The sequence below is a fragment of the Phialemonium atrogriseum genome (assembly GCF_030411735.1).
Source record: "Phialemonium atrogriseum strain 8032-3 unplaced genomic scaffold QBC33scaffold_6, whole genome shotgun sequence".
NCBI lineage: Eukaryota > Fungi > Ascomycota > Sordariomycetes > Cephalothecales > Cephalothecaceae > Phialemonium > Phialemonium atrogriseum.
In genome coordinates, this window is record NW_026848143.1 from 1,129,734 (window position 1) to 1,156,833 (window position 27,100).

The 27,100-nt window shown below is 54.8% G+C and overlaps 8 protein-coding genes across 8 annotated transcripts; 5 read left to right on the forward strand and 3 right to left on the reverse strand.

Annotated features, from left to right (window-relative positions):
- Nucleotides 1-30: 30 nt before the first annotated feature.
- QBC33DRAFT_336417 (cyclic nucleotide-binding domain-containing protein) lies at nucleotides 31-4,425 on the reverse strand. Its single transcript, XM_060423708.1, has 5 exons — nucleotides 3,738-4,425; nucleotides 2,918-3,679; nucleotides 2,718-2,860; nucleotides 2,113-2,659; nucleotides 31-2,054 (listed from the first exon to the last, which is right to left on the reverse strand). The coding sequence occupies exons 1-5, from the start codon at nucleotides 3,952-3,954 to the stop codon at nucleotides 427-429; spliced, it is 3,297 nt and encodes a 1,098-aa protein (XP_060285972.1). The 5' UTR covers nucleotides 3,955-4,425; the 3' UTR covers nucleotides 31-426.
- Nucleotides 4,426-4,699: 274 nt separating this feature from the next.
- Nucleotides 4,700-5,716, reverse strand: QBC33DRAFT_531899 (DNA replication complex GINS protein PSF1). The gene has a single exon (XM_060427332.1). The coding sequence runs from the start codon at nucleotides 5,620-5,622 to the stop codon at nucleotides 5,119-5,121; it is 504 nt and encodes a 167-aa protein (XP_060285973.1). The 5' UTR covers nucleotides 5,623-5,716; the 3' UTR covers nucleotides 4,700-5,118.
- A 371-nt stretch (nucleotides 5,717-6,087) lies between these two features.
- QBC33DRAFT_531900 (putative bifunctional purine biosynthesis protein ade17 protein) lies at nucleotides 6,088-8,456 on the forward strand. Its single transcript, XM_060427333.1, has 3 exons — nucleotides 6,088-6,481; nucleotides 6,538-8,017; nucleotides 8,082-8,456. Exons 1-3 carry the CDS (start codon nucleotides 6,333-6,335, stop codon nucleotides 8,235-8,237), a joined length of 1,785 nt encoding a protein of 594 aa, XP_060285974.1. The 5' UTR covers nucleotides 6,088-6,332; the 3' UTR covers nucleotides 8,238-8,456.
- On the reverse strand, nucleotides 8,413-9,814 carry QBC33DRAFT_531903 (translation elongation factor 1 beta). Its single transcript, XM_060427334.1, has 4 exons — nucleotides 9,656-9,814; nucleotides 9,526-9,565; nucleotides 8,934-9,316; nucleotides 8,413-8,875 (listed from the first exon to the last, which is right to left on the reverse strand). Exons 1-4 carry the CDS (start codon nucleotides 9,693-9,695, stop codon nucleotides 8,646-8,648), a joined length of 693 nt encoding a protein of 230 aa, XP_060285975.1. The 5' UTR covers nucleotides 9,696-9,814; the 3' UTR covers nucleotides 8,413-8,645.
- A 609-nt stretch (nucleotides 9,815-10,423) lies between these two features.
- On the forward strand, nucleotides 10,424-12,951 carry QBC33DRAFT_336411 (P-loop containing nucleoside triphosphate hydrolase protein). Its single transcript, XM_060423707.1, has one exon. It carries the CDS (start codon nucleotides 10,533-10,535, stop codon nucleotides 12,912-12,914), a length of 2,382 nt encoding a protein of 793 aa, XP_060285976.1. The 5' UTR covers nucleotides 10,424-10,532; the 3' UTR covers nucleotides 12,915-12,951.
- A 1,073-nt stretch (nucleotides 12,952-14,024) lies between these two features.
- QBC33DRAFT_531908 (serine-threonine protein kinase 19) lies at nucleotides 14,025-14,840 on the forward strand (the record flags this gene model as incomplete). The annotated part of the gene is made up of 1 exon (XM_060427335.1): nucleotides 14,025-14,840. A coding segment is annotated over one exon (816 nt), but the record flags the coding sequence as incomplete, so codon positions are not given.
- Nucleotides 14,841-18,594: 3,754 nt separating this feature from the next.
- QBC33DRAFT_557049 (kinesin-domain-containing protein) lies at nucleotides 18,595-21,530 on the forward strand (the record flags this gene model as incomplete). The annotated part of the gene is made up of 2 exons (XM_060429775.1): nucleotides 18,595-19,354; nucleotides 19,414-21,530. The coding sequence occupies 2 exons, from the start codon at nucleotides 18,595-18,597 to the stop codon at nucleotides 21,528-21,530; spliced, it is 2,877 nt and encodes a 958-aa protein (XP_060285978.1).
- A 2,594-nt stretch (nucleotides 21,531-24,124) lies between these two features.
- QBC33DRAFT_336843 (uncharacterized protein) lies at nucleotides 24,125-26,438 on the forward strand. Its single transcript, XM_060423709.1, has one exon. The coding sequence runs from the start codon at nucleotides 24,295-24,297 to the stop codon at nucleotides 26,134-26,136; it is 1,842 nt and encodes a 613-aa protein (XP_060285979.1). The 5' UTR covers nucleotides 24,125-24,294; the 3' UTR covers nucleotides 26,137-26,438.
- Nucleotides 26,439-27,100: the final 662 nt, after the last annotated feature.

A 27,100-nucleotide genomic window follows, 5' to 3' on the forward strand; every position in this document is an offset into this window, starting at 1 on the left:
CAGTACGCAAAGTATACGCTTTTTTGACTTTGAGCGATTATCAAATAATAGAATATGGTTGGTGAAAACTGTGTCGATCATTGTTGAGTTTGGATGGAGTGTGCGGCCTCTCCGAGTCTGACCTTTCCACTTAGCCTTGAAACCAAGTTATGAATGAGTGGCTTGGGTGAAGGGCGGCGCTTCATGCAGCGTGTGATGCAACATGTATGTGTATATATATATTTATTGAGTGTAGACAAAGATTTCTGTTTATATGTCTTGGTATGCTTGTACATTTACATGTGGTGGTATTGACCAAACTTGATCCAATTTTGGTTGGAAACTCTCAGTGTATGTGGTGGTCTCGCCCTGAGCAGCGGGCTTATTCATGTACGGGGTAGACAGAAAAATAAGACGACGGGGAACAAGCCAAAGCGCAGGTATTCGCTAGCCAGCCATGGTCAAGACGTACGACGTGATGACGCTCATCCGCTCCGTGGTAAGCTTGAGCGAGATGCGCAGCAGCTCCTGGGCCACGTCGGGCTCCTCCTTCTGCAGCCTGTCCCAGCCGCGCTTGTCGATCATCCAGACCACGCAGTCGCGTTCGACCACGGCCGTAGCCGTCCTGTCCGTTTCGGAGAAGAAAGGCAGCTCGCCGCAGGTCGTCCCCGCGAGGACACTCTCGCAGAGCCACCCCTGCGGGAGGTTGTACTCAGCCCTTAGGATCCCGCTCTCGATGAGGTAGAACGCCTCGGCCGGCTCGCCGCGCCGGAAGAGGACCGTGCCGGCCGCGCATTCCTTGCGCGCAAAGTATCCCACGGCCCGGAACCAGAAGTCCTCGTTCTTCTCGCTCAGGTCCTGGAAGATCTGCAGCATCAGCCTCAGGGGTTCCTTGAAACTCTGCCACCGCGAAGACAAGGCGGTGTCGATCTGGTTCAGCGACTTTGTCGCCGCCTCGTGGAGGTGCGTCCGCCGTGGCGAGCTGCCGAGTACTTCCATTGACGGGGATGCTGCGCTCCTCCCGGGAACATCAAGGCTCGACGTCGGGGCACTACGAGATGCCCTCGCACCTTGACTGGCGTAGAAAATCTTCAGAAGCTCGTTCTCGCAGCACTCCAGCGCCGAGTTGAGGTCTGGAAGAAACATGACTTCTGTGCCATCCTCGACGAGCCCAATTGCCCGGAGGTTATGGCCGAGCTCGCTCTGGGCATCTACTCCACTGAGTACCAGGGCAACTCCTCTGCCGTTCAACAATCGGTTGATTGTGTTGAACGCCTCCCCGGCCGAATAGTCAAGCCCCGTAACCTGCCACATGTCAAGGACCAGGAACCTGATCGGCTGCTTCCCAAAGGCGTCGTCCGAGATCAACTCGCGGATCTTCTCCTCCACGCTGACGATGGTTCCGAAGAAGAGATAGCCAGATAGCTTGACGATGAATATCTGGCGGCCCACTTGCTGGAGGTAATGCTGCTGTGTTGGGTTCCGCCTGACAGTGGATCCTACCACGTCTCCCGAATAGGTTGCGCGTATGGCGGACACTCTAGAGGTTTGGAATATGAGCGAGATGAAGGCCAGTAAAATGCCGACCCCGATCCCCACGACGAAATCGTAAATGCCCATGATGAGTACGATGACAATCACCGTCATGTACTCGAGTGATTTCAACTTTCTCCTGGGCTGCCAAACCGCCTCATGTAATAGTTCGAAGCCGAGATCGAAGATGAGAACACCGACCATCATCACCGGGATGAGCCCGATGAGAGAGGGTCCGATTATCATGACACAGAAGGTGAAAATTGCCAGGAGAAAGCCCGCCAAACGGCTGTCTCCCCCAGACCGCATGAAAAACAGCGTGTTTGCGTATACAAGGTAGTTCTGAATGCTTCCCAACGCACCGGAGAAGAAGTTGGAGTATCCATGCAATTTGAGCTCATGGTCAATATTCGCATGGTCCTCTCCCGTATTGAGAGCCAGGGCGGGAACATTGATGGGAACATGCAGGATTCCAAAGAATGTCAGAGCAAACATGGCCGGGACGCACTGGACAATCGCATCCCAGTGAACCTTGTCGAACTCTGCAAATCGAGCATTAGTCTGACCGAACGGTGAGTTGGTGGGCGGAGGGTTACTCACGGTACAGCGTATAAAAGTACCACCAAGGCTCGCCAGGGGGTGGGCCTTCGAATATCCAGCCACGATCCCTCAGGTCACCAGTATCCAGGGCATCCAAGGATAGGACGAAAAAGTAAAAGACAATGGGAATAGCAAGGATATAAAGTGGGAGGAAGTACTTGGACGGGATCCTTGCGTGACTGTAGAACAGTATAATGGCGAGGACAAGCGGTATCAACCAAAGAGAGACCGTATCGGCCTGAAACAGCTTCTGGAGTGTAGCCAGGTCATAGTTGAGATTGCCGTTGATTCGGGCAGTCACCTCGAACCCAGTAACAACGAGGAACCAGCCCACGCCGCCTATGCATCCGATGAGGATGTGACGAGGGATGAAACCTATGATGTAGCCGAACTTGAATTTTCCCATGAGATAGAACACGGCGCCGGTCAGCATCGAACTCAGTGCATATGAGGTTATCGTAGTGGCAATGACGGCCTCGGGGCTATCTTCCCCAACAATGCCGGTAATCGTCACAGCCATGCTATGGAAGAATGGAACGACTTCGATCTGAAGAGGGTAAGCAACGCCATGCAGGCCATGACAGTGGTGATGTGGTGACACTAACCAACTCGGACCCCACGCCACCCTTGAAGATGCTCCCAAAAGAGAATGTCAACTGCGAGACGATGGTGCTGACATAGAAAATAGATATGCCAGCCGACCCGAGGCTCGAGAAAATAGGGTTACCGAGGGGAAAGAGAATCATGCCTGTAGTTCTGTCTTAGCAAACATGTTCGCGAGGGAAGGGACCGGGAAGACACCGACCGTATGATAATGCATCCAATATGTTCAGGAGGAGGCCCACAATCACGGCAGGCATGCAAGCTACCGGCCTTACGATAATGTTCTCCCAAAACGTCCTACGATTCCAACGCTTCGGGTTTCCAACCACTCCCACTTCAGACAAGAAGTCAGACTTGGCATTAGCCCCATATCCGGCGACTCTGGCAAGCCATCGTCTAGGGCTCTGGCTCTTTTGGCTCTCGGGATCGACATTTCTGGCGGCACCGCTGCTCGTGCTACTTAAATACGACGTTTCGCGCGACGACGTCTGTTGGAGTAGCGGGGTGGTCTCTCCGTGGCCCTCGCCTTCGCCGCCGTAAGCTGGTGAAGGCAATGCCTCGATAGGTTGTCCCTCGGGCAAGCTCTGTTCGTCTTGTTCTCCTGTCTGCCCTCCGAAGCGGGCGCCTCGTGATTCTTCCCACCGGTCTATTTCGGCGGGCGGTCTTCTGAGCAAGCTCGCCAGTATAGATGGCCCTTCAGCATGGGATGGTTCATCTGGCTCCCCAGGTGAGGATGGTTCCGAGACTTCTAAAATAGGCTCGGACGCTGTCGTTATACTAGCATCGGCACCCTCGTGGTCTTCGTATGAGGCCGAGATATCACGTCCAATCTGGGAGGGGCGAGGGTGCGTTCGAGACAAGAACGATGGGCCCTGACCGGGCTTCTTATCGGACAATATGTATGTGGCCAGCTCTGCTGTATCTTCGCGGACAGATCGAGCATGCTGGGCGGTATCCAGTGGAGCTATAGTCTAGTAAGAGACTGTCATCGGACGAAAAAGGGTTAGAACCGGGAAGTTTACCCAGGTGATCCCGTCCAGAGCCGTTAATAAAAGACCTCGTCCGCTGCCTATGGCTTCCAGAATTGACCGAGGAAGAGAGCACTCGGGAGTCGGCAGGGGGGTAATGCGACGACGAACGAGGAAGGCTGCCGGCATTGTCGAGAGGATCATCCTGGATATCCTGGGAGCTCAGAGACGGCGCCCTCCGTCTCATCCAAGAAGAGAATGGGGAAGACATTTCCGTATGGGAATCGCAAGGAAGACAGCGAGGAAGCAAGCAGTGCTTGGAGGTGTAGCTGTAGCCAAGCTGCTGCAGTAAGTGGGCGTGCCTATAATGCGACAGGCATTGCGACTCCACAGCAACAGTTCTTTCTGGCCGACGTCAGAGGATAGGAGGAGCAGGATAGGAAGGAAGTACGAGGCCTAGAACCAGGGCAAAAATGCTAAGTATGGAATGATCCCATCCGGGAGGATGCCAATGCGAAGAAATCCAACTGGGTGTCATATGAAGGACATGATGCGCCTGGCAGATAAGGTAAAGCACTATGTAGTTGCAATTGGCCCCGCCATGCCAACTTCAAGTCTCCGACTGCATGATAAGGACCTAAGCTTTTTACAGGGGTCGCTGTGGGGTGGGGGCGCATCAAATTTGGTTCACTGCGACTCCAGCTGGGTGTGGATGGTGTCGGCAACAGCCGCCTCACGAATGGATTCGAAACTCTCAGCTTGTCCAAATCCATAGATATTTCCCTATTATTTCATGGAAGGTATGTACATACCTAACCTTACATGCATTGCGGCGACTCTGCCTGCTGCCAGTCTTGTATAGGTGGTAGAACTGGGGGCTCGATCTCAGCCAAAGATAAACAAGGTTACCCCTCCATGCACGCCCCCCACCAGCTCCATTGGTGTCTTGCCTGGAACTTGCATTGCAGCTCGCGCCCCCAATCCACCTTGATGAACTGAGCATCCAAACATGCAACATCCCGTCTCCGCCTCTGTGGCTGGGATGGCAAAGGTTTTGCCAACCATGCCAACTTCATCTCGTATGAGATGTAAAGTACTTGCAAGGCCGTTCCCTTTTCCCTTTCCAAGTACCATGTAGCTGGAGTCTGACCTGCAGGATACCTGGTGCTCGTCACAACTTTGCGACCAAATTTGCGACCAAATTTGCGATCCCTGAGAGCCTGTTGGCTCAAGCATCACATATGCCATGCGTGTATGGTGGGAGCGGGCGGGTTGGGCAAATATCTCTTGTTGTCGTCTGGGAGGTATTCTCCTCTCAGCTGAGCTTTTGGAGATATCCTTGGGCAATCAGCCGCTCAACGTCACCCTGTCGGACGTAGAACTGACTATTCTTGGTCAAATTGATCGCCCTGGAAGCATACGTTAGCGCCCCACATCACCCAACGTGGGAGAGGACGATGAGTTCCAAAACACACCCGTATTCGGTTTGGATCTCCCCGGCGTCTTTCAGCACCCTGACGTCGATAAACAGATCCCTTGGAGGCTCCAGGCTTCCAGTGAGGTCGATATCGGTCCATTGGCCTTTATATGCGGCTAGGAGATCTCCGTACTGCCGGACATATTCTTCCTCTTGCGGACTAAGACTGCTTGATGCTGCCTCGCCGTTTGCGCCCGCGCTTCCAGATGTGTTTCTCGACTGCTGGCCAGAGAGGTCCAGCACGTCGGACCCATTCCAAACCAGTTCTTCGAGCTTATCTGTCCTAGTCCGGTGGTAGGCGAGCAGGCAGCGTTTATTCCGTCGCATTGAGAGGTGGTTTACGAGGAGCGTGCAGGCTGTAGCTGGATCTGCGTTCGGGTCGAAAGAACCGTGGAACGGCTCGAGCATGTTGGTAACATCCTTGTTAAGGTCTCGAACTTCCCGAGTTACCACCCGGACCATCTCTGTCTGGTACGGGGGAAGGTGAACCAGGTTCTGTGTCCGTTTGGCATGCTGGACCTGAAAGAGAGGGTGAGGAACTTGGTCTTGTCATGGGGAGCAGTGAGCGGATTGCAAACCAGCTTGTTACCCAAATCGCCGTACATCTGCGCGATCTCCCGTTATCCTTGACTTGTCTTGGTTCTGCGATATATGGTGTTGACGTGGCCGTGCTCGTGAGCTCGACTCGATAAGTTTGGTTGCTGACCCACGTAATTGGTAATTGGGCGACGCGCTTTGGAACTGACAGCATCCAAGGCCCAAGCATTGAAAAGCAAAGCCACATCCAGTGGGGAAGCTACGCTGCTAATGTGTTCCGGTCCACGTACGATCGCGCGCAAGCCACCGCTGCGGGGCAACCCTGCCGATGCGCGGCAAAAAATCCTTGCCCCGCTGCCCCTCCAAGAGTGCACATTTTCTCCCCCCTTCCATTAACTAACGAAGGTAATGTCGTGATTGATCGTGTGTTAGTCGCTCACAAACTTTGTACCTCAGTTGGAATTTGACCGGAAGGGAGCTTCCTATCAGTACGGTCCTTATCTGTCAGGAGAGGGCACTTGGCAGAGCTGAGCAGTCAGTAGCTCAAATACCTACTTGAACAACACATCCATCCATCCATCCGTCGCCCCGAACTTCTCCGTCTTATAATTTTCTCTCGGCTGAAGCTCTTCACGATGGCCTCCAACCAACGCATTGCCATTGTCTCCGTCTACGACAAGACAGGCTTGCTGGACCTTGCCAAAGGCCTTGTCCAGCGCAATGTCCGAATCCTCGCCTCTGGCGGGACCGCCAATATGATCCGGGAGTCTGGATTTCCAGTCGAGTAAGAAGAGCACGGGTTACCCAGGCGGACAAGGCTAACTCAAACCTCTACAACAGGGACATCTCTGCCATCACCAAAGCCCCCGAAATGCTAGCAGGTAGAGTCAAGACCCTACATCCCGCCGTGCACGCCGGCATACTAGCCCGGAACCTGGCCTCGGACGAGAAAGACCTCGCCGAACAGAACATTGATAAGGTCGACTACGTCATCTGCAACCTGTACCCCTTCAAGGACACAGTTGCTAAGATCAATGTCACCGTTCCCGAGGCCGTTGAGGAGGTTGATATTGGCGGCGTTACACTGATCAGGGCGGCCGCGAAGAACCATGCTCGGGTTACAATCTTGAGCGATCCGAATGATTATGCCGAGTTCTTGAAAGAACTGGAGACCGGGGAGATAAAGGAGTCGAGCCGGAAGTTGTACGCGCTGAAGGCGTTCGAACACACTGCCGACTACGACGCTGCTATTTCCGACTTCTTCCGTAAACAGTATGCAGAGGGCCTCCAGTACCTTCCCCTGCGGTACGGCGCCAACCCACACCAGAAACCCGCAGCTGCCTACGTGAAGGAAGGAAATCTACCTTTCAAGGTCTTGGGCGGCTCTCCCGGTTATATCAACCTGCTCGATGCCTTGAACAGCTGGCCCTTGGTCAAGGAGCTGAGGTTGGCCTTGGGCAAGCCCGCTGCCGCCAGCTTCAAGCATGTATCACCTGCAGGAGCCGCTATTGGCACCCCCCTCAGTGCCGATGAGCGGAAGGTCTACTTTGTCGATGACATTCCGGGCATTGAGACCTCTGGTCTAGCACAAGCCTATGCTCGGGCTCGTGGGGCTGATCGGATGAGCAGCTTCGGCGACATGATCGCCCTTAGCGACATTGTAGATGTTCCGACGGCGAGCATTATCTCGAAGGAGGTTTCGGATGGTGTCATCGCACCCGGCTACGAGGATGCGGCGCTAGAGATCCTCAAGAAGAAGAAGGGCGGAAAGTACTTGGTCTTGCAGATGGACCCTGAGTACAACCCGGGCAAGAAGGAGACCAGGACAGTGTACGGCGTAACCCTCGCTCAGCACCGAAATGATGTCGTGATTTCGCCCAAGTCCTTCGGCACGGTCATCACGCCCAAGGACTCCGGCACGCTGCCTGAGGGCGCGCTGAGAGACCTGACGGTCGCTACCATCGCCCTGAAATACACCCAGAGCAACTCTGTATGCTACGCCCTCAACGGCCAAGTGATTGGACTCGGCGCTGGGCAGCAGTCCAGAATCCACTGTACCAGGTTGGCCGGTGACAAGGCCGACAACTGGTGGCTGCGCTTCCACCCTCGCGTCCTGGGCATCAGGTGGAAGAAGGGCACGAAGCGACCCGACAAGAGCAACGCCATCGATCTTCTTGTCAGCGGCCAGCTCCCCAAGTCTGGCGCTGAGCGTGACCTTTTCGAGGCTGTTTTCGAGGAGATCCCTGCACCCTTCACCTCCGAGGAGAGGGAGGAATGGCTCGGCAAGCTGACCAATGTCGCTGTGTCAAGTGATGCCTTTGTAAGTGTTTATTTGTTTGGCTTCCATCCATCGTCTGCCAACTCCCGACTAACAGGCTTGCAAGTTCCCCTTCATCGACAACGTCTTTCGTGCGAGCCGCTCCGGGGCCAAGTATATTGCCGCGCCAGGAGGCAGCCAGAACGACGGCCCCGTCTTCGAAACGGCCGAGAAGCTGGGCATCACGTTCGTGGAGCAGAACATCCGGCTCTTCCACCATTAAGTGCACCGCTCTCAAGGACCCTCCTGCACCTGCTGGCGGGCCAGTTTTGGAGATACCCCATATTTTACGGAAGGGCAGGTATTTCTTGTTTGTAGGAATAAGTTGCCTTACTTGAAGGGCATGCACTCCTAGATGACTTGTAGAGGGAGGGGTTGGGATAGTTCAACACTTATGAGGGGCTCTAAAAAAGTTTGATTCCACAAAGTAATTTTTTTATTTATTTCCTCGTTCTGTAGTTCCGCCTGTCGGAAGCTGACGAGCAAGTCCAAGTTGGGAGGGGCCTCGTAGACCCCGGCCCCGAGGTCCCTTGAGCCCTCCTAGACATCATGACCCTATCATAACTCATAACATCATGACACAAGAGGGATCCGTAACCTAAACCAGCATCCCCGCGCTCGACTCTGGCGTCTAGAGCTTCTGCATGGCAACGACATCCGAAGACTGGACGTAGTCCTCGATCTCGGCGATCTCCTCCTGGAGCTCATCCACACTGATCTTCTCGTCCTCGATGACGATGTTGACCTGCAGCTTCCGGATGCCGTACCCAATGGGGACGAGCTTGGAAGCACCCCAAACAAGGCCATCCTTTTCAATGGCGCGAACTGAAGACTCGAGAGCAGCCATGTCGGTCTCGTCATCTGTTGGAAGATCGGTTAGCCGGATTGCAATCTGTCACTATGTTTGGTAAATACGCACCCCAAGGCTTGATATCTATCGTCACAATCGACTTAGCAGCAGGCTTCGGCTTGCCTCCCTCCTTCTTCTTCCGGTACTCGGCAAGGCGCTCCTCTCGGGCCTTCGCCGCCTCCGGATCCTCATCCTCGCTGTCGCTGCCAAACAGGTCCTCATCGTCATCGTCACCGGCCTTCTCCTCGGCCTTCGCCGGGTTGAGAGTGGCAGTGACAACCTCAGGGCCGTAGGTCGTGTAGGCCTTGGTGGCGTCGCCGGGGAGAGTGGCAAAGTCATCCTCGTAGCTGGCAATGTGCTTGTACCACCGCGCAGCGTTAGGGTACTTGTCCTCGGCAGGAGCCGAGCTCAGGGCCTTGAAGACGGCAACATCAGCCTGGGAGGGGGCCTGGCTGAGCTTTTTGTCAGTTTTGATACATATCAAGCTGGCCGTTGTATCAAAAGGAACAGGAAAGCAAGTTGGGAAATCAGAGGTGCACAGAATGCTCTTGGAGGTCGTCATATGCAGGTCTTGAGTCTGCTAGGAAATACGGACCAAGTTCAAAGTCATCATTGAAAGGAGAATTGCTTGAAGGAAAAGAGAGAGAGGCGTTGTACGTACCCGACGATGTAGGAGCGAGTGGCCAAGAAGCTGTTGAGGACTTCGTAAGGGTCAGCCATGCTTCAGGCTCAACGTGGCATGCCCAAAAATTCTGCCTTTGCAAGAAGTACGCAAGGAGGCGGCAACATACCGGTAAGACCGGCGTCGGACAGAAGATCGGTGAAACCCATGGTGACGAATTGAAGGGTGGAATGAAGTAAATGCTGCTTGGGTATCAAGAATAAAAGGAGGGAGTAGTGGTGGGAAAAGGAAAATAGAACTGGAAGTAAGGAGGGGAAATAAATGAGAGGCGGGTTCTGAAGATTTTTACGAATTTAACGCCTCCACTTTTTGCTGCAAAATCGAGGGCGGGGCATGAACAAGCTATGCTGTGGGTCACTTTGCTTGCACGTGCAGATAGGACTAGCTGTAGAGAGATAAGCTATATGCAGCCACACTGTGGGCAGTCGAGGAGCTCCAGAAGCTCCTGGAAGGAGGTGGTCTCCGCGGGCAGGGGCATTTAGCTATTCAGGCAGGGGCGGTTAAGTATTCGGGCAGGGACATTCAGCTATTCAGGCAGGGCACTCTTGCCGTCGTCGCCGTATCTGCTGCTGTTGCCATCGGCATTTTGTTCCGTGCTGGCGGCTGGTCTTTGTCATGCTCCAACTGTCCAAATATTTTTGGCGGCCCGGAACCCCTGCCCAGCACAGACCCCTTGCCTGAATAGCCAAATGCCCTCCCCGCGAAGACCACCTTCTTCCAGGAGCTTCTGGAGCTCCCGTGTACCAGCTATAGCTCGTGATACTGACATCACAGCAGGATTTTACGTGTAGGTGACTTTCTATTGCAGCCACCAACTTTCTCTTATTATTTTATCTATTCTATCCTACCGATAGATTCTATCCTGCCTGTCGTGTTGGTTTCACAACCACGCAATAATACCCTTGCATTTCTAGGACAACAACTTAGATCATGCTAATACTACAGATTGATCTGTGGTGAGGTTCTTGCTCAAATAATCTCGCAAAATGCAGGCAAGACGACACATCCTCTTGGCCGCTCGTCGGGCCTCCAATACCTCAACCACAGGTTCTCTCCGGCGGCCACAACAGTTGTCTTGTTTGAGTGGCGCATTAGCATCAAGAGTCGCCGCATTGCCAGCCTCCCCTCGCTTGCTACCCATCACTTTAACTCGAGTATACTCGAATGGCCGACCCCATCCTCCAGGCGGAACGCATCGCATGAACCTTGGTGGCGAGGAGGAAAAGCCAGCACTCGAACAATACGGGATTGACTTGACGAAAAGGGCAAAGGACGGAAAGCTTGACCCCGTCATCGGCAGGGACGCGGAAATCCAGCGTACGATCCAGGTGCTTTCTCGAAGGACGAAGAACAACCCCGTCTTGATTGGAAATGCTGGAACTGGCAAGACAGCAATCCTTGAGGGTCTCGCGCTCAGGATTGTGCGTGGAGATGTTCCGGAGAGTATAAAGAAGAAGAGGGTTATCAGCTTGGACCTCGGTTCGCTCATTGCAGGAGCCAAGTTCAGGGGCGATTTCGAAGAGCGTCTGAAGAAGGTTCTGACCGAGGTCGAGCAAGCACACGGGGAAGTTATTCTTTTCATCGACGAACTGCACACGCTTTTGGGGCTTGGAAAGGCTGAGGGCTCTATTGATGCGTCGAATCTCCTCAAGCCGGCCCTGTCGCGAGGCGACCTCCAGTGCTGCGGTGCCACCACCCTTGCTGAATACCGTCTGATCGAGAAAGATGTGGCACTGGCCCGGCGATTCCAACCGATCCTTGTCAACGAACCCACAGTTCAGGACACAATCAGCATCCTCCGTGGAATCAAGGAGAAGTACGAGGTTCATCACGGCGTTCGCATTACTGATGGCGCCCTAGTAGCAGCTGCTACTCTCTCGAATCGATATGTCACCGACCGCTTCCTTCCTGACAAGGCGATCGATCTTATGGATGAGGCGGCTAGCTCGCTTCGCCTGCAGCAGGAAAGCAAACCAGAGGACATCATGGGCCTTGATCAGAGGATCATGACAATACAAATCGAGCTCGAAAGCCTACGGAATGAAAAGGACATTGCGAGCCGAGAGCGCCGCGAAAAGCTCGAGCAGGATCTGAAGGCATGCCAGGAAGAGGCCAAGACGCTCACGGAGAGGTGGGAGAAAGAGAGGACGGAGATCGCCGCCATCAAAATGGCGCAGGCCGAACTTGACAAGGCTCGCGTCGAACTCGATCGAGCACAAAGGGAGGGTAACTTTGCACGGGCCTCGGAGCTGAGGTTCGGAGTGATCCCTTCTCTCGAACAAAAGGTGCCCAAGGAAGACGAGAAACCAGCTGCGGACGGCACTCTCATACACGACTCGGTGACTGCAGATGATATTGCGACAGTCGTGTCGAGGATTACAGGCATCCCGGTGGCCAAGCTTACTTCGGGTCACATCGAGAAGCTTATCAACATGGAAGATATATTGAGGCAATCCGTACGAGGCCAGGACGAGGCTCTCAAGGCTGTTGCAGACGCCGTCAGAATGCAGCGAGCGGGCTTGAGTGGCGAGAATCGACCCCTGGCCTCATTTTTCTTTCTCGGCCCTACGGGTGTCGGCAAGACGGAGCTCTGCAAGAAACTGGCCGCCTTCCTTTTCTCGACCGAGTCTGCCGTTGTACGGTTCGATATGAGCGAATTCCAGGAGAAACACACAATCTCCCGGCTTATCGGTGCGCCTTCTGGCTACGTCGGCTACGACGATGCCGGACAGCTGACCGAAGCGGTTCGCCGGAAACCGTACGCCGTGCTACTCTTTGACGAATTTGAGAAGGCTCACCGTGACATTTCGGCGCTGCTCCTGCAGGTGCTGGACGAAGGCTACCTCACCGACGCTCAGGGACACAAGGTGGACTTCAAGAACACCATCATTGTTCTCACCTCGAATCTCGGGGCAGAGATCCTGGTCGGCGCCGACAAGATTCATCCATACCACGAAGGCCCCGAAGGCGAAATCCCCCAGGACGTGAAGAAGGCAGTGATGGACGTGGTCGCTGCCAACTACCCGCCCGAATTTCTGAACAGGATAGACTCCTTCATCGTCTTTAAGAGGCTCTCCCTGCAGGCACTCCGAGACATTGTCGACATCCGGCTGCGGGAGCTTCAGGGGCGTTTGGATGACCGCCGCATTACCCTGGTCGTCGACGACGAAGTACGCCAGTGGTTGGCGGAACGGGGCTATGACCCCAAGTTCGGTGCCAGGCCGCTGAATCGACTCATCACGACCGAGATAGGAAACAATCTCGCCGATAAGATCATTCGGGGGCAGATCAAGACGGGTGATACCGCTGTCGTTAAGATCAACGAGGACAAGACCAGTCTCGCAGTCTATCTAGAGGCTGCTTCATGAGATACGAGGTGCCGCCATTGTTTGTTATAATGTTAATGAAAATGTACTTGTAGTCTATTTGTATAGCAATGTCTCTATATGCGGCTGGGGGCTGTATGTTGTGCTACAAGAGACATTCCCCTGTGTATATACCTAGGTAGTGTAGCATACCTAATTACTCCTCTCATATGATACCGCATAATAAACCAAACCGGGTCTCCGTGAGGAGTTCCCCTTCCACCAACATTTATTGTCGAGATCATGGCGACCAAGAAATGGTGAATCCCATCTAAGGTTCAGTGGCTTGGATCCTATCGCAGGAAGGCTTTCTCCCACTTTCTATTACCCAAACGTGCGTCATACCCGTATCACTTTCTCGTTACACCAAACATTGACGATGGGAGATCAATTCCGGTTATCTCCAGGCGTTCTAGAATATCTGTTGTGGAACGACACAGCTCGGTTTGCCACCTCACTGGAATGTAAGCCACGTGCCGCCAATGTGGGGCAGGCCTGTGGAATAAGCCCGCTCAGTGCTCGGGAGGCAAAGAACCAGCAGAACCAACGACATTCACCACCGACATGAATCTGCGATCCATCCTGGGCGGATCCCGCGTCAAGAAGAAGTCATCCGCAAAACCGCGCAGCACCAGCTACTCATCATCCTCATCTCCCGCCTCGAGCTCCTCCCTCGCCTCATGGCCGCGCACAAGACCGGGCGTCGCCAGCAGCGGAGCCAGGAAGGGACCGGCCGCCACCTGGCACAGCAGCAGCAGCAACAGCCGCCGTCATGACGAAGATGACGGGGCCGGCGACTACGACTACTTCCAAGATGACAGACTCCCCGACCACGGCCTCGTCCGCGCTCTAGCCGACGACCCCAACCTCCGCGACGTGCCGCAGGCGATGCGCCACGCGCGCGCGCACATGTTCGACCCGCTGCCGGCGGGCGGGGTGGGCATGGGCATGGGCAGCGAGCGCGCGTCGGCGTCGCTCCGCTACCGCGCCTCCCTCCCGCCCGTCGTGACGGCCGCGCACGTGCAGGCCCTCCTCCTGGCGGCGGGCCCGACGGCCGTGGAGCGCGAGACGGCCGAGCTGGCGCGCGCCGGCGCGCTGCGCCGCATCGTCGTGCCGCGCCGGCGCGGCGTCGGGGAGGCCTTCGTCCTCGCCACAGACCTCGAGGCCATGGTCCGCCGCGCGGGTCCCGCGCTCGACGACGCCGCCAGGGACGCCTTTGTTGCCTTCCTCGCGCGGAATCCGGCTGCCGTGCGTGTGCCCCGTGTGGTTGCCGCGGCGGAGGGTCGTCGTCGTCGTTGCGGTGACGGCGAGGGAGAGGGGGAGGCGCCGGTGCCGGGGCTGTCGCGCGCGCAGACGGATCAGCTCGTCCGGGCGGGGTTTCTTACCGCGCAGCACACGGGCCACGATGCCGGGAATGCTACGGGGGCTTTCTCGCGGCCGGAGGATCGGTATTCCCTCATGAGCCTCGAGGCCGTGTCGCAGGCCGCGTCCGGGTCCATGGGCGCTGTCGGCGGGGAGGGGGCTCTGCACGCCGCGGGCGGAAGCGGGGCTGGCAGGGGAGGCGGACCGTCCGTCGATCTGGTTTCCGGGACCGGAGATCTCAGCCTGGCCGTGCCCGGACACGGGGCGTACCTGAAGCTCGTCTCCTCGGCTCTGGAGCACCTGTCGTCCCTGCTCGAGAAGTCGCAGTACCGGGAAGCGCCTGAGACGGCGCTGCGGGAGAGGTGGGATGGGGGCGTCGCCAGCGATGAGGCCGCCCTGGCGAAGAGGTCGCGAGGCGAGTTCGTCGGGATCCTCCCCGGCCGGACGAAAAAGTGGAAGGAGTTCCACGGTCTCTCCTTCGACTGGATACTGCAGGAGGCCGTCGGTGCCGGGCTGGTCGAGGTCTTTGAGACCCGGAGCGTGGGCCGAGGCGTGCGGTTGGTCTGAGGAGGGCTACGAATTTGGATGGAGCGATCGCCCGCCCTCTCTGCGCCGGATATCCCTTGCGAGGCGGTCGATACTTGGGCGTGTTGTCCGGATGAGATGCGCTTCAGTCCAGTCCTCGAAGCGTCACTGGGCCCCAAGTCGTTCGCCGTGCGACAAGGTTTCGAAACCTCGGCCAGTCAGCAAATCAAGAATCACTCGTCTACAGTATCCACACTGTACATAATAATGCTGGAAGGCGTGTTTCTTCACCGGAGTATTATTGCGGCCTACGATTCCGGCGTGGTCCGTGTTTCGTACGCCGCCTCATAACCGGGCGGCCACGACACCGTGGTGTACGAATAGGTGTGAATGTTTCTCAGAGTTGAGCAAGACAAGGACATCCACGCTCAGGGGAAGATCCGACATGTTTATGTCCTATATTCCTGTTGCAACCGGGGTTCCTCTGGAGGCGGGATGCTGGCCGCGATGTGTTTCGCGGTGCTCCTCCATGCTCTATTGACTCAAAGGAGCGACTGGCTGGTTAAGGCCCTGTCGACGAGCTGACTCGTGTGATGGCCCAGGATGCTTAAAGTTTGAATAGCAATATGCGTATTCGATCTTCGGATGTATGTCCTCATTCGAACAGCAAGACATCCGAGCCCTTTTGTGCTACTCGTCAATAATTCGTAGCTGAGCAAGTGACAGTGTCAGGGTTCCCCGAGATAAGAAGTTCCGGATAGGTTTGGTTAGGACCATGCCTGTCTTTGAGGTCCCAACGTTTGGCTCTTACAGGACCGGGATAGCCTTGCAAATCCTGGCAAGGTACTGTTTTACCTGGCCAGGCAGCCCGTGATGGCCTATCCATGGTATGTAGGTTAATAAACTTCAGTGCTTCTTTCCTTGTGTGATGTTCTGCTGTGTCACCGTTATCCCTGAATTTGCAAAACGCAAGCACAACCTTCCGGAAGGGATGCAGTGCCTAAACAATTTAAGCTTGAACACTGATCAAACGAGCGACAGTATCCCTGGTGAAAATAAAAACAAAAACATCCCGGTTTAAATCACAGTTTCATCTCTCAGGAGCGGCAGAAACGCATTGGCGTTGGCTTATAAGCAGGTTATTTAAAAAGTCCTAATATCCATATTAACTGCGGCGAGATCAGTCAAAGGGATGATTCAGCCTTTTTTCAAGCATCATATATCCCTCACTCATCGGAAACCAACGGCCTCCCTGCGTTCGGAGAAAGCCAGCCTGGAGCAGGTGAATCCAAGGCCGATGATCCCTATCTTGTTGCGTATTATCTCATGATTGTAATGGACGGCAGCCTCAATTGTCTTATCATGGTCGATCTCGGGCATTTTGCACAGCGCGGGATGGATACTCGGCAACAGCCAACGGGGGATCTCGCATTTTGACGTGGTTGGCTACCACAAGCCCACCCCAGTAACTATTCATAACTGCTTGAAGACACTGAAGGTTAACAAGATTGCCAGGGCAATGCCACGCTACTTCGGAATGGGCGAAGCCTCGACGCAACCAAGCACACCAATCATGGAAAACCCTGGTCGATATGCGCACGGACACGAATCGAAAAAAAGTCCCTTGACTCCTCGAGGTTGGGGGTCTCGAGGGGGGAAATTGCGCTGCGATGGTGGACTCCGGGGTCGGCTCCCCTGATTCGCGAGCGGAAGTTTGATTAAACAAAGAGTGGCTTTGAATAGGGCCGGTCTGAGCTCGCGATTCGAGATGCATGGCGTACAAGATGGCGTACGAAATGGTTGGTTGGTCACGGCTCCCGTGTATTGTCCAGAAGTATTCGAGACCGGGGGGGAAGGACCATGAAAAAGTAAATTATAAAGAGGCCCCGGCAGTAGCCTAGCGTAGGACGGATGAGGCGCATGGGATGGAAACAAAAGGATGCGAAAAAAAAAGGAGACTGAAATCAAGGAATTGCGTCCCGTCCTTACTGTAGGTATTCAATAGTGGTGATATTGCATGCAAAATGGCAGGTCGGCTACCAAATATGGACCTGCATCTGCGTATGCACGTGTCTGCATAACAGAATTTGAACAATTTTTAGGGTCCCATCCCCGAGAATGATGCGAGAAAAAGGGAGTGTGAACTGTGCTGTGAAGTGATCAGGTGTCATCCGTCCAATCGACAGCGAAAGTCAATCTCGTACCTGACCTGCTGAACTCGGAAGGTACCCAACCAGAACGTGGACTGCAGACAGACCATTCCTTCCCCGCCCTCGGCTAGTCCCACTTGTCACGGCATCTTTTGGCGTGCATGGTTCGGCAATGCACGGGCCACGCAGAACTCAAGAGGAATGGAAGGCACCCGGAATTTGGAACGGTTGAAATTTCGCTCCCGACGCTCTGTAGGCTGTGAACCGAACAGGAGGTACCCCCGTAAATCATGGTAGATTGTTCATGCCGGGTCGTGCGCTTCCTCTGCGTCTACCCTTGCTTTCCCATGGTAAACTGTAAACAGTCCTAGTCCGCAGGCGGCGCAGGGGAATAACAGGGATGTTTGATGGAAAGGGATTAGTGGATATGCACTAGGCTTGACGGGGCACTCGGGGTACTCAAAAAGTCGCAACGGAGTACCTCCAGGGTACGTACCATCTATGATAGCATGTACATACACCCAGCGAATTGGGAAAGGGGAAAGACGAGAGGAAAAGCCTTGTGTTGCTTGGCCCCCCTTATGAGAGCTACCTTGGTTAGGTAGAGTAGGTATACAGAATTATCCAACTCCTTGATCAACTTCATACCACAAAACATCCACTCCAGAATCCGGTCCTAACGTGCTTTGCTGCGTGCGGTATCGCGATTGGGGAAGACAATAGAGATCCGTTGGTCTTTGCGTTTTTCGTTCCATTGGGCTGGGCTTTGCTGGGCCAATCGTTCAAGAGGCAAATCCTCACTCCTTCACAAGCTGCGCTTCCCGCGCATCTGTCCTGGCCGTAATCTCCAACAACTTCCTCAGCACCTTTGGGCAACTATCTCCCTCCCTCCACTTGTTGTTTCGTTCTGCCCTTCGCTCAGGGACGAAATAATCATTATACCATCCCGTCTTTATCTCTCTCCCTTCCGAGACTTCCCTCCCAAGCTCCGGATTCACCACAGCCTGGAAAACCCACGCACTCTGGACCCACTGCCGGCTCGCAATTATTTCTTTCTTTTGCCTTGCCTTGTCTCACGACATTCATTCTCGATCCAGATCGACCTCGCTTCTCTTTCCCCGTCGTCGACTGTATTGAGAACGGCCAGTCTATCGGGCGTACAATACAGCCCCTTGCCTTGGGTATAGAGAGCAAAGCCAACCTCTCTTTGCGGACTCGAGTTGCTTATCCGCCCCAACCTGTGCTCCTGGTATGCATCCATGTTTGGTTCCTGTTTCCCTAAAGTTTCCCAAGACCCTAGTCGAGGATCAAGTCAATCAGCCACACTGACACAAACCTTGGTACAGCACTTCTAATCCGATGAGAAAGGCTCGCTGCGCCATCGCATAACGTTTCACCACCCCAGCTAGTATACTGGAGAGCCTGGTCCCAGCCGCGATCCTATTTCTGGGCCTCTGTTAACAGACGATCATCGCCGGGAAACGATTTATAGACCGCCAATATAGCGAGCGCAGACCCTGCGACTTTGATGGACTTGGTCAACTACGTACACGACCTGTAACTGGCAGCTATCCCAACAAGCAAGTTGGTGACTGCTTGGTGGTCGCTTCGAGAATATTTTCCAGCTACCCGGACGCAGCCTCATCATGTCGGCTACCCTCCCAAGACCTTCGCGCCCATCGAATGGGCCGCCGACCATGGCACTTCCCGCCTTACCTGTGGGCAAGACCCGCAAGAGCACCGGGGGGATACAGACGCCTACGAGCAAACTGACGCCGAGTACTCCGAGAACCGGTCTTCGCGCCCCGTCAACCACCCTGCTTCCAGCAACACCGCCGCCGACTACCGCACTTCCCCAGCCCCGCAGTCTATCTGGAATCAATGGGGCCGGCAAGACGTTACGGAAGACTGTCAGCATCAACTCTTTCCCTCAGCCGCCCCGCGGCGATAACCGAGTGACAAGTCTACCACCGAGCCCTCTCTCAGGCGGCCTGTCTCACAAATCCAAAACACCGTCCGCTCCAAACTATCACGTCTCGTCGGGGACGCCCAGCTTGCTGAACGGAACCGGCGAAGGCAAGGCTGTAGCTCGCGGGAGTACGAGGAATTCGGACGGGCTCGTTAGTGTGTCGTCACCACCGCATAGCCGGAGCTCGTCGGCCCAGGATTCCTACTCGACCTCGGCCACCCAATACGAGGATATGATTGATGTGGCCCAGCAGAAGCTCGACTCGAGTAGCAAACGGGCTTCAAAGACGGACGGCAAGGGAAATGTAATCGTCAGTGTCAGAGTACGACCAGATGCCCCTGGCCAGGAGCAGGGCAAGGCGGACGGCGAATGGATGGTAGATGGGAGGAAGTCGTTGATAGCCAACCGGGGCAAGGAAGGAGGCGATTACTATTACGGTGAGCAGGCCTTCAATCCCGCCATGACGTTAACACTGCTATTGACACTCGCGACACAGATAATGTTTTCGCAACCCACGACGATAACTCGAGGGTGTACGATCACATCGCAAAGCGCTTGGTCCGAAGAGTAATGGAAGGCTACCACGGCACCGTATTTGCTTATGGCATGACTGGCACGGGAAAGACCTTCTCCATGCAGGGAACGGCCTCATCCCCTGGTGTGATCCCACTGGCGATTACCGACATCTTCTCCTATATCCGGGAAACGCCCTCAAGGGAATTTCTGCTGCGCGTCAGCTACCTGGAAATCTACAACGAGAAGATCCATGATCTCTTGAGCATGCCGACTGGGAATGCAGTTGGCGGCAACATGGCGCAGGAGGAGATCAAGCTGCGCGAGGACAGCAAGCGCGGCGTCTATGCCAGCCCACTCAAGGAGGAGATTGTTCAGAGTCCGACACAGCTCCTGCGCGTTATTGCTCGTGGCGACCAGGCTCGTAGGACGGCAAGCACCCAGTTCAACGCCAGGAGCTCAAGAAGTCATGCCGTAGTGCAGATTGTTGTTGAGAGCCGAGAACGAATCCCCGGGAATCCCGCCGGCGATAACAAACGATCAGGCCTTTTACCTGGAGGAGTCAGGGTTTCGACTCTGAGCCTCATCGACCTGGCAGGTTCGGAAAAGGCCGCCGAGACGAAGGAGCGTCGGACCGAGGGCTCTCACATCAACAAGAGTCTGCTGACCCTGGGGACTGTCATCGCCAAGCTTTCCGACACTAAGGATAAGGACGGAAAGGCGAGCGATAAAGACGGGAAGCACCTGCCATACAGGGACAGCAAATTGACCAGGCTTCTCCAAGGCGCGCTGTCGGGAAATTCGCTCGTTAGCATTCTTTGCACAATCCAGATCGGTGCTGCGGCGAGCATGGCATTGGGGAACACCCATACCGCGGAGACGATCAATACCCTCAAATTTGCCTCGAGAGCAAAGAACAATATTGTGAGCCACGCTAAGCGGGCAGAGGAGGCTCTCGGTAGCGGCGGCGACGGTGGTGCGAGAGTGCTGTTGGAACGCTACCGCATGGAGATCGTCGAGCTGAGGAAGGAGCTCGAGACCCAGGCCAAGAACAATAGCAAGAAAGACGACGAGGAGGAGAAGGTCCGAGATGCCGAGGAGGAACGCGCCCGTGAGAAGGAGGCTGAGCACCGGCACGAAGAACAGATGCTGGAGATGCAGCTTGCCCGAACAGCGCTCAAGGAGCGGATCGACCACCTCAACCGACTGATTCTGAGTTCGAAGTCGATCGGAGTGAACGCAAGTGGTTCGTACAGCTCACTCGGCATGCACCCACGATATTCCCAGGGATCCATCAGATCTTCCGTGATGACAACCAACGGGGGGAGACCATTGCTGGAGAGGACGTCATCGATGACATCGACGTCGACAATTGGGCGAGGGTCGAGCGGACAGCGAAACTCGAGTGGCGCCGAGCAACCTTCAGCAGACGACGAGGACAGCCTCGGCGAGTTTGGAGACGGGACAGCTTCGTTGGCGGCGCAAAATCGTGCGTTGCAGGCCGACGTGGCAGACAAGAACCGGTACATCCAGACTCTGGAGAAGAGGCTCTTGCAGGCTCGTCGTGCTAGCCATTCTAGGACATCGGTCGGATTGTCGTCGACTGGCAAGGCCATCATGGTGGGTGAAGACCACAGCGTTTCAGCTCTTCTGAAGGACAAGGATGCAGAGATCGCAGAACTCCGGGCACGGCTTGATGACAAGGACCGAATGCTGGGGGCGCTCCGGAGTGCGGCTCGCTCGCGAGATACTGCAGATCGTGTAGAATCGCGGTCCGAGATCCGCGCATCACAAGTACTGGGTCAGCCACCGAACTCGGCCGGACCGACGAGCCCTTCCAAGGCACCTCTGGCGAAGCAGGTGTCAGAACTTCGGAAGCGGACGAAGAGCGTAGACGAGATGAGCAAGATGCTAGACGAGATGATCCAGGACAGGGTCGAAAGCGGCGAAATAGTTCGAGGGAGCCGCGGCAGTGTCAGGGTTGCCCCCATTGACCGCCCTGCGGAATCGTCAAGCGACCCTCCAATCCAACTCCAGCTTTTGTCAAAGCAGCGGCCATCGTTGCTGAACGAGGCAAATCCGGTGGCATTGGAGGCGTGAAGGCCTGGATATCTGCTGACGTGTTTCGAGTTGAAGGGGGACTTAGGTATGAGATGATGTTGACGCTGACGCTGTCCGAGCCCAAGTAAAGTGATGGGTCGAGGTTGGAGTTCATCGGAGCATTTCTTTGGTTCTATTATTTGACTTATACCCTTGGCCTGCCTTCCATTTTTTTTCCCATTTCGCTTTTTCTTCCGCAGTTTGATATTTGAGCCGACTCGTCGTTTACGGGCTTTCAGGGTCGGACAGAGTCGGTTTGTACCATTATCTCGAGAAAGGGGGGCAAGAATTTGACAGAAGACTCCCGAGAGTCCTCGCGGACTCGGTCGATGGGCATGTCTCATACATTGGGCACCTTGGCATGCCGCGATTTTTTAATACTTCGATTGGTGGGGATTTATTTCTTACAGGAAAAGGTTCGGGCAGGGCTGGGCTGGGCTGGGCTGGGGTTCTTCTTGTACAATAACAGCGGCTACAGATGCCCAGCGTGGAGACGCGGTTGCGAGGCGAGTTTACGAAGAGACTATGTATGATCCAATATTTCATGCAAATACCCTCCCGGTCCTGCCAGTCTTGGCCAGGACAGCGCGTTTAGACTGGCTAGCTGTAGAATACATATCCTTACTGACAACGGCCGATGGAACAATCAAATGCAAGCTCCTGGGTGGAATGCGGAAAGATGCTGAAGTCAGTTTGGCAAACATTGACCGTCGAGTTTGTGTCGCACTTCGAACTTACTCCTCTCGTCTCCTCAGCTCACTTTTCTTTTTCTTGTCAATTTTTTATGTAAAAGATTAACTTTTTTTCTTTTTCCCCCAATTCTTTCCCCCCCAATTCTTGCACATCCGGCCGGCAGAGGAAGCTGGAGGTTCGAAAAGAGCGGGAGAAAGGGGGCAACCTGAATTATTTTTGTCACTTGGCAGTTTCCTGGATTACTCCCCCCAAGAGGTGATGATCCATCGCAACCGAGGTAGGTAAGATTGTAGACACTTTATTTCTGGCGAACAACCGGGTTTCAATGTGACCCTAGCGACTGGTAACTGAGCCCCCTTCCTCAAATTTAGCTTGGTATATGTACATGTACAAAGGAGAAAACCTCCACCCCCGTGGACGGGGTGAGAGCCGGCTGAAAACCCCGTGGTGGCAGTAAATCTACTTTTACCAGACAGGCTACATGTTTGTGTGCGACCTATCGCTGGAATGGAATTGCGAAAGGGCCGCCTGAGTTACATGAAAAGGTCGTTGGACGTCCTTGTATATACAGGGAGGTTTCTATCCTTGATACAGGCCCGTACTCATAACTTTCAGAGCTGGGAAGGAACACCTGTGAGTTCCCCAGGAATCGGGTAAAGCGAAGGTTCCCTAATATGCTGTCCAACGAGAGCCGCAGAACGCGATTGTGCGGGAACCAAGGCGGGATGGGCGGGGGTGGCTGAATTTTCGCTGTTCTGATTGGCCGTCCCGTGGCAGTGATCCGTACCCTAGGGCGTTTCAGATTGTCCAGGGACCGAATGGCGATCACTTTGGGAAAACGTCACTTCGCGTTTGTGGTGGAGCTGGTCTCCTTTACCAAAAATTCTTTTTCCAACTACCAGGGCTCACAACGCCTGCGTTTGAGTGATCTGACCAATAGCCTTACCCATCGGACGGCAATGGAGGGGCGAAATGCACCGTATGCAGTAGTCAAGACCCGTCAAACCCCTGAAAGATCACCAAAGCTTGTGGCAAGGTCACCCGGGCTATCTATCCCTGAGCAGGAAGCGAGCAGGAAGATGTTGGATCGTCATGGGGCCAATGCCCCTTGGATCAGGAATGTAGACAAATTTTCTCGGTGTTGCTCATCATGTGCAACCGCTCGTAGGTTTTTTGGCCTGATCGAAAGGTACAGTACATACACATGTGCTTCTTTCTACGATCGCATGTGAGGGACATCCATCTGCCACGTATTTGACGACAGTTTCAGTCCGCCCTACAGCTATCGAAGCTGCGTCGTTTTTTTCGTACCTCATTCTCTTCTTTTGAGTAGAAAGTGCACTCTTCAAAATCGGCAAGAGCTCGTCGGGCCAGTGCCATGATTCATATAACGTGGCACATGACTGGGCACTCACGACTTGTGTATCTTTCCAAAACCCGAGGCACAACTGCTCTTGATAGCTCCGTGAGCGACAAGAAGAAGTCGCCAAAACGCCTCCCCAGTGTTTGAACAATTACTGCGTATCCAGCGGAAACCGGCACCGGGTCCCAAAAGAAGCGATTTGGGAGCCACAGCACCACCCGAGGTCCACGACTCCAAGTTCTCGAGCCCCCTTGCAGGATCGTCGCCAAGGTTGCCCGACTTCTTAGACTGTGGACAATAAGCAAATACTGGCGGCGAGCTCATCGTGCCCCGTGCCCCACGAGCCCAACCACAGATCCCCGCGACCATTCCCGCTGATTGGAACGTTTTGGAGGGGTCGGCCCTACCTGTATGACGTTGTTCGGCTCCAATCCGGACAAGATCTGGTGGTTTCCTTTCTGGTCCGCCTAATCAAGAGAGATTGGGATACGCAGACTTGAGCTACCTGCCAGCAATGATCCACTGACCGACTCAACTCCCTCAGACTCGGATGGCCGGACTGCCTCGCCAGCCACCTTCTGATTCCGACATATCAAGACCTCCTTTCAGGTCACTTTGTGACCTCCGACCTGTCGTTCCGAACCACCTTCTCTCCCTACACTTTCCTTTCTCTTGTCACTCCTTTTAATCCATTTTCGGACGGTCAAGATGCCGCCAACCCTCGACCTCAGTCGGACGAGACATTCAAAAATGACCGTGTCGCGGCCTCGCATAAACCTCCGCAGGGCGGCTTCATACAATCATGACAAAGGCCCAATGTCGTCGACCTCTTCCAGCTTCAGTTTTAACCACCTCCTCTTCTCACCTCCGCCCTCACCGGGACTCCCGGCGCTGACTCCCCGGTTTCGGAAATCGCCCACCGGCCTGACCGGCTTTGTCCGTCCAAGTCGCGTGCTGCGGCTCATCGGATGGATTCTTGGCGCCGTATGCCTATTTTATCTCGCCACCTCGGCCGTCCGCCATGCGCCCGCCATCCCGATACTCAGTTGGTCTTCTCGACCACACGATCGGCGTGACGTTGCAACCCAGGACAACCTCCCCGACTTTCCGACTCCTGTCATGGTCGCCGACAAGCGAGGCAGGACGAAATGGACCGTCTCGATCCCTTCCAGCTATGACTTCCCTTTAAGCATAAGTCAGTATGCCGACATGTGTGCCAAATGCAGGGAGGTGTCAGGTAGAGTCCAGACACTGCGCTCTCAAAGCCATGGTCTCCCCCACACGATTCTCGCCTTTGGCTCGTCCGGCTCCGAGCCACGTGACCCCCACTTTGTTGATGTCCACGAGGCCGAGAAGCATGGGTTCCTTCCAGGGTTGGCAGACGAGAGCAGTAAGCTGAACAAGCAAGCCTACGAGAGCGACCTGGTTGGGGAGAGCAAAGGAGGCCTGGCAGACATGCCAGTCTGCCAGACCAGCATGACCTTCGTGCTGGAATCTGCCGAGGCCGGCCTAGGAAAGACTTTGATGATGCTGTGGACAGCTTACGGGGTGGCCCGGAGGGAGGGGCGGGCCTTCTTCATCGACGACACACGATGGGCGTACGGCAGATACACTGATATCTTCCAGGCCCCTTCAGACCAGGGATGTCGTGACCCCCGCCGCCACGAAATGCTCCCCTGTCCCCGTCAGGCGCGCCACTTGGTGGTGTCGGTAGCAACTGCGATGGATATCCTTGGAGACTCTAATAGTGGTCCGTCAGACGCGGAACCCGCGGATACACCTAGTCAGGAGGCCATGTTCAGTCTTGCCAGGCAGGGCTATGATGCTCTCTTCAAGCTCAACAAGGAGGACAGCGAGTATGTTGATGACAGGGTGCGCGAGTTGATGACCAAGCGCGTCGTGCCCAAATCGAAAGGGAGACAAAACGGCATGGCTATCGGCGTCCACGTTCGCCGTGGCGATCTGCACCCGTTAGAGTACCAGTACCGATACTCCTATATGCCGTTGAATGTCTACGCAGAGGCGGCCCGTCGGCTGCAGGAGGACAGGTATAACGACACCGGACCCGATAGACGGGAGGATAGGGCTGCCAAGGAGCATTCGTTCCTCGTGCTGGCGTCCGATGACCCAATGGTCTATGAAGCGGACGAGTTCGCGGCGGCAAACAGGGCACAGGAGCGGATCAAGCTAGCCAGCAAGACTGCCAGCCAGAATTCGAACCCGGACAGGCGCGTGATGCGCAAGTTCGTCGACGAGTCGTTTGGCTGGGAAGGAGGATTCTTCGCGCCAATGTTCTGGAACCTGGGGCTGGTGTCGCCGACGGCAACACAAGCGGACCCATCTGCTGAGACAATTCGGCTTAGGAGTCTGATTGGGAGGGCATATATGATGGATCTGGCCGTGTTGGCGGACGTGAGCGACGTCGTCATCTGCACAGTCAGCGCGACTGGCTGCCGGTTGCTGGCGGTTATGATGGGCTGGGAGAGCGCCATGGAGAAGGGCAACTGGGTCAACGTCGATGGCCGCTACGAGTGGACAGGCATCTCGTAACGAGGTCTTCCGTTCTCGTCTGACTTCGGCGTCTCTGTTGTCTCTCTCCCTTGAGGTTTCAGGGTTCACTTCATAGCATGGTAGCATCGGGATGGCGTTTAAGGCTCCGGGATGAGGGCAAGGGTTTTTGTTTTTCTTTTTTCCCCAAGGGGTCTGATACCATCGCATCGAGAGATTTCACTATGTAACAAAGGCAAATTGCATGTAAGATAGCAACAACTACGCGCTCGCAAGAGGAAGCACTAATATTTTGTTCAAAGACGCAGCCCGCGTCCCGGTTACTTCCACGTCATCATCGCCATATTAGCCTGCATTAGTCCCCAGGATCTCGAAGCTGGATTATCCCACCCAACCCATTTCTCAGGATAAATACCATCAAGGCAACCCGGCGTGCCCGGCTACAGTGTTAAAAGAGGGTTACCTCCGCCTGAGGATTCAACTCAGGCTACAAAGATATCTCATAGTCCCCTAAACGAATACGCGACCCCTGAACTTGAACCCTCGAGGCAACCCAATGCAGGCCTTCGTATTCGGGTTGACAAAGTGGCTTGGTACCTCGCGCCAGCATCGTGCCACGAAGAAATTGGAGATTGCAAAAGCTTATCATGTGGGACCACCAACGTGAAAGCGCTTTCCTGGAAGCGCGTGTAAGCGACGTCTGTGTGGACGTAGACGCAAGCAAAGCCAAAGACGTCAAGACGCTTGAGAAGCTGGATTCGCTCAGCTGTTGTCAATTGGTCATTGTGCTCTCCTGCTTTCTTGTAAAGCAATATCTGGGACAGAAAAACAGATCACAGCTTTACTCATGTCGAATGCATAGACGTGATGTCAGTCAGTTCCTTGATAGAGAGGTCTGTTAGTAGAGTGGTAGACGACCCAATCAATGTTGGTCCCTTGGGTACCTACTTAGTTGTAGACAGCCGTTTTCGCCCCTGCCCCGAACCAAGTTATACATAGTTGTAGG

Coding starts and splice junctions, on each gene's coding strand:
- QBC33DRAFT_531899 (XM_060427332.1), bottom strand. CDS start 5,622: ATGGTCCGGGTGGTAACTCGGGAAGTTCGAGACCTTAACAAGGATGTT.
- QBC33DRAFT_531900 (XM_060427333.1), top strand. CDS start 6,333: ATGGCCTCCAACCAACGCATTGCCATTGTCTCCGTCTACGACAAGACA. Junction 6,482..6,537: donor GAGTCTGGATTTCCAGTCGA/GTAAGAAGAGCA, acceptor CCTCTACAACAG/GGACATCTCTGCCATCACCA. Junction 8,018..8,081: donor CTGTGTCAAGTGATGCCTTT/GTAAGTGTTTAT, acceptor CAGGCTTGCAAG/TTCCCCTTCATCGACAACGT.
- QBC33DRAFT_336411 (XM_060423707.1), top strand. CDS start 10,533: ATGCAGGCAAGACGACACATCCTCTTGGCCGCTCGTCGGGCCTCCAAT.
- QBC33DRAFT_336417 (XM_060423708.1), bottom strand. CDS start 3,954: ATGTCTTCCCCATTCTCTTCTTGGATGAGACGGAGGGCGCCGTCTCTG. Junction 2,861..2,917: donor ATTGGATGCATTATCATACG/GTCGGTGTCTTC, acceptor ACAGAACTACAG/GCATGATTCTCTTTCCCCTC. Junction 2,055..2,112: donor GTACTTTTATACGCTGTACC/GTGAGTAACCCT, acceptor CTCGATTTGCAG/AGTTCGACAAGGTTCACTGG.
- QBC33DRAFT_531903 (XM_060427334.1), bottom strand. CDS start 9,695: ATGGGTTTCACCGATCTTCTGTCCGACGCCGGTCTTACCG. Junction 9,566..9,655: donor GTCCGACGCCGGTCTTACCG/GTATGTTGCCGC, acceptor ACCCTTACGAAG/TCCTCAACAGCTTCTTGGCC. Junction 9,317..9,525: donor ACTCGCTCCTACATCGTCGG/GTACGTACAACG, acceptor CAAAAAGCTCAG/CCAGGCCCCCTCCCAGGCTG.
- QBC33DRAFT_336843 (XM_060423709.1), top strand. CDS start 24,295: ATGCCGCCAACCCTCGACCTCAGTCGGACGAGACATTCAAAAATGACC.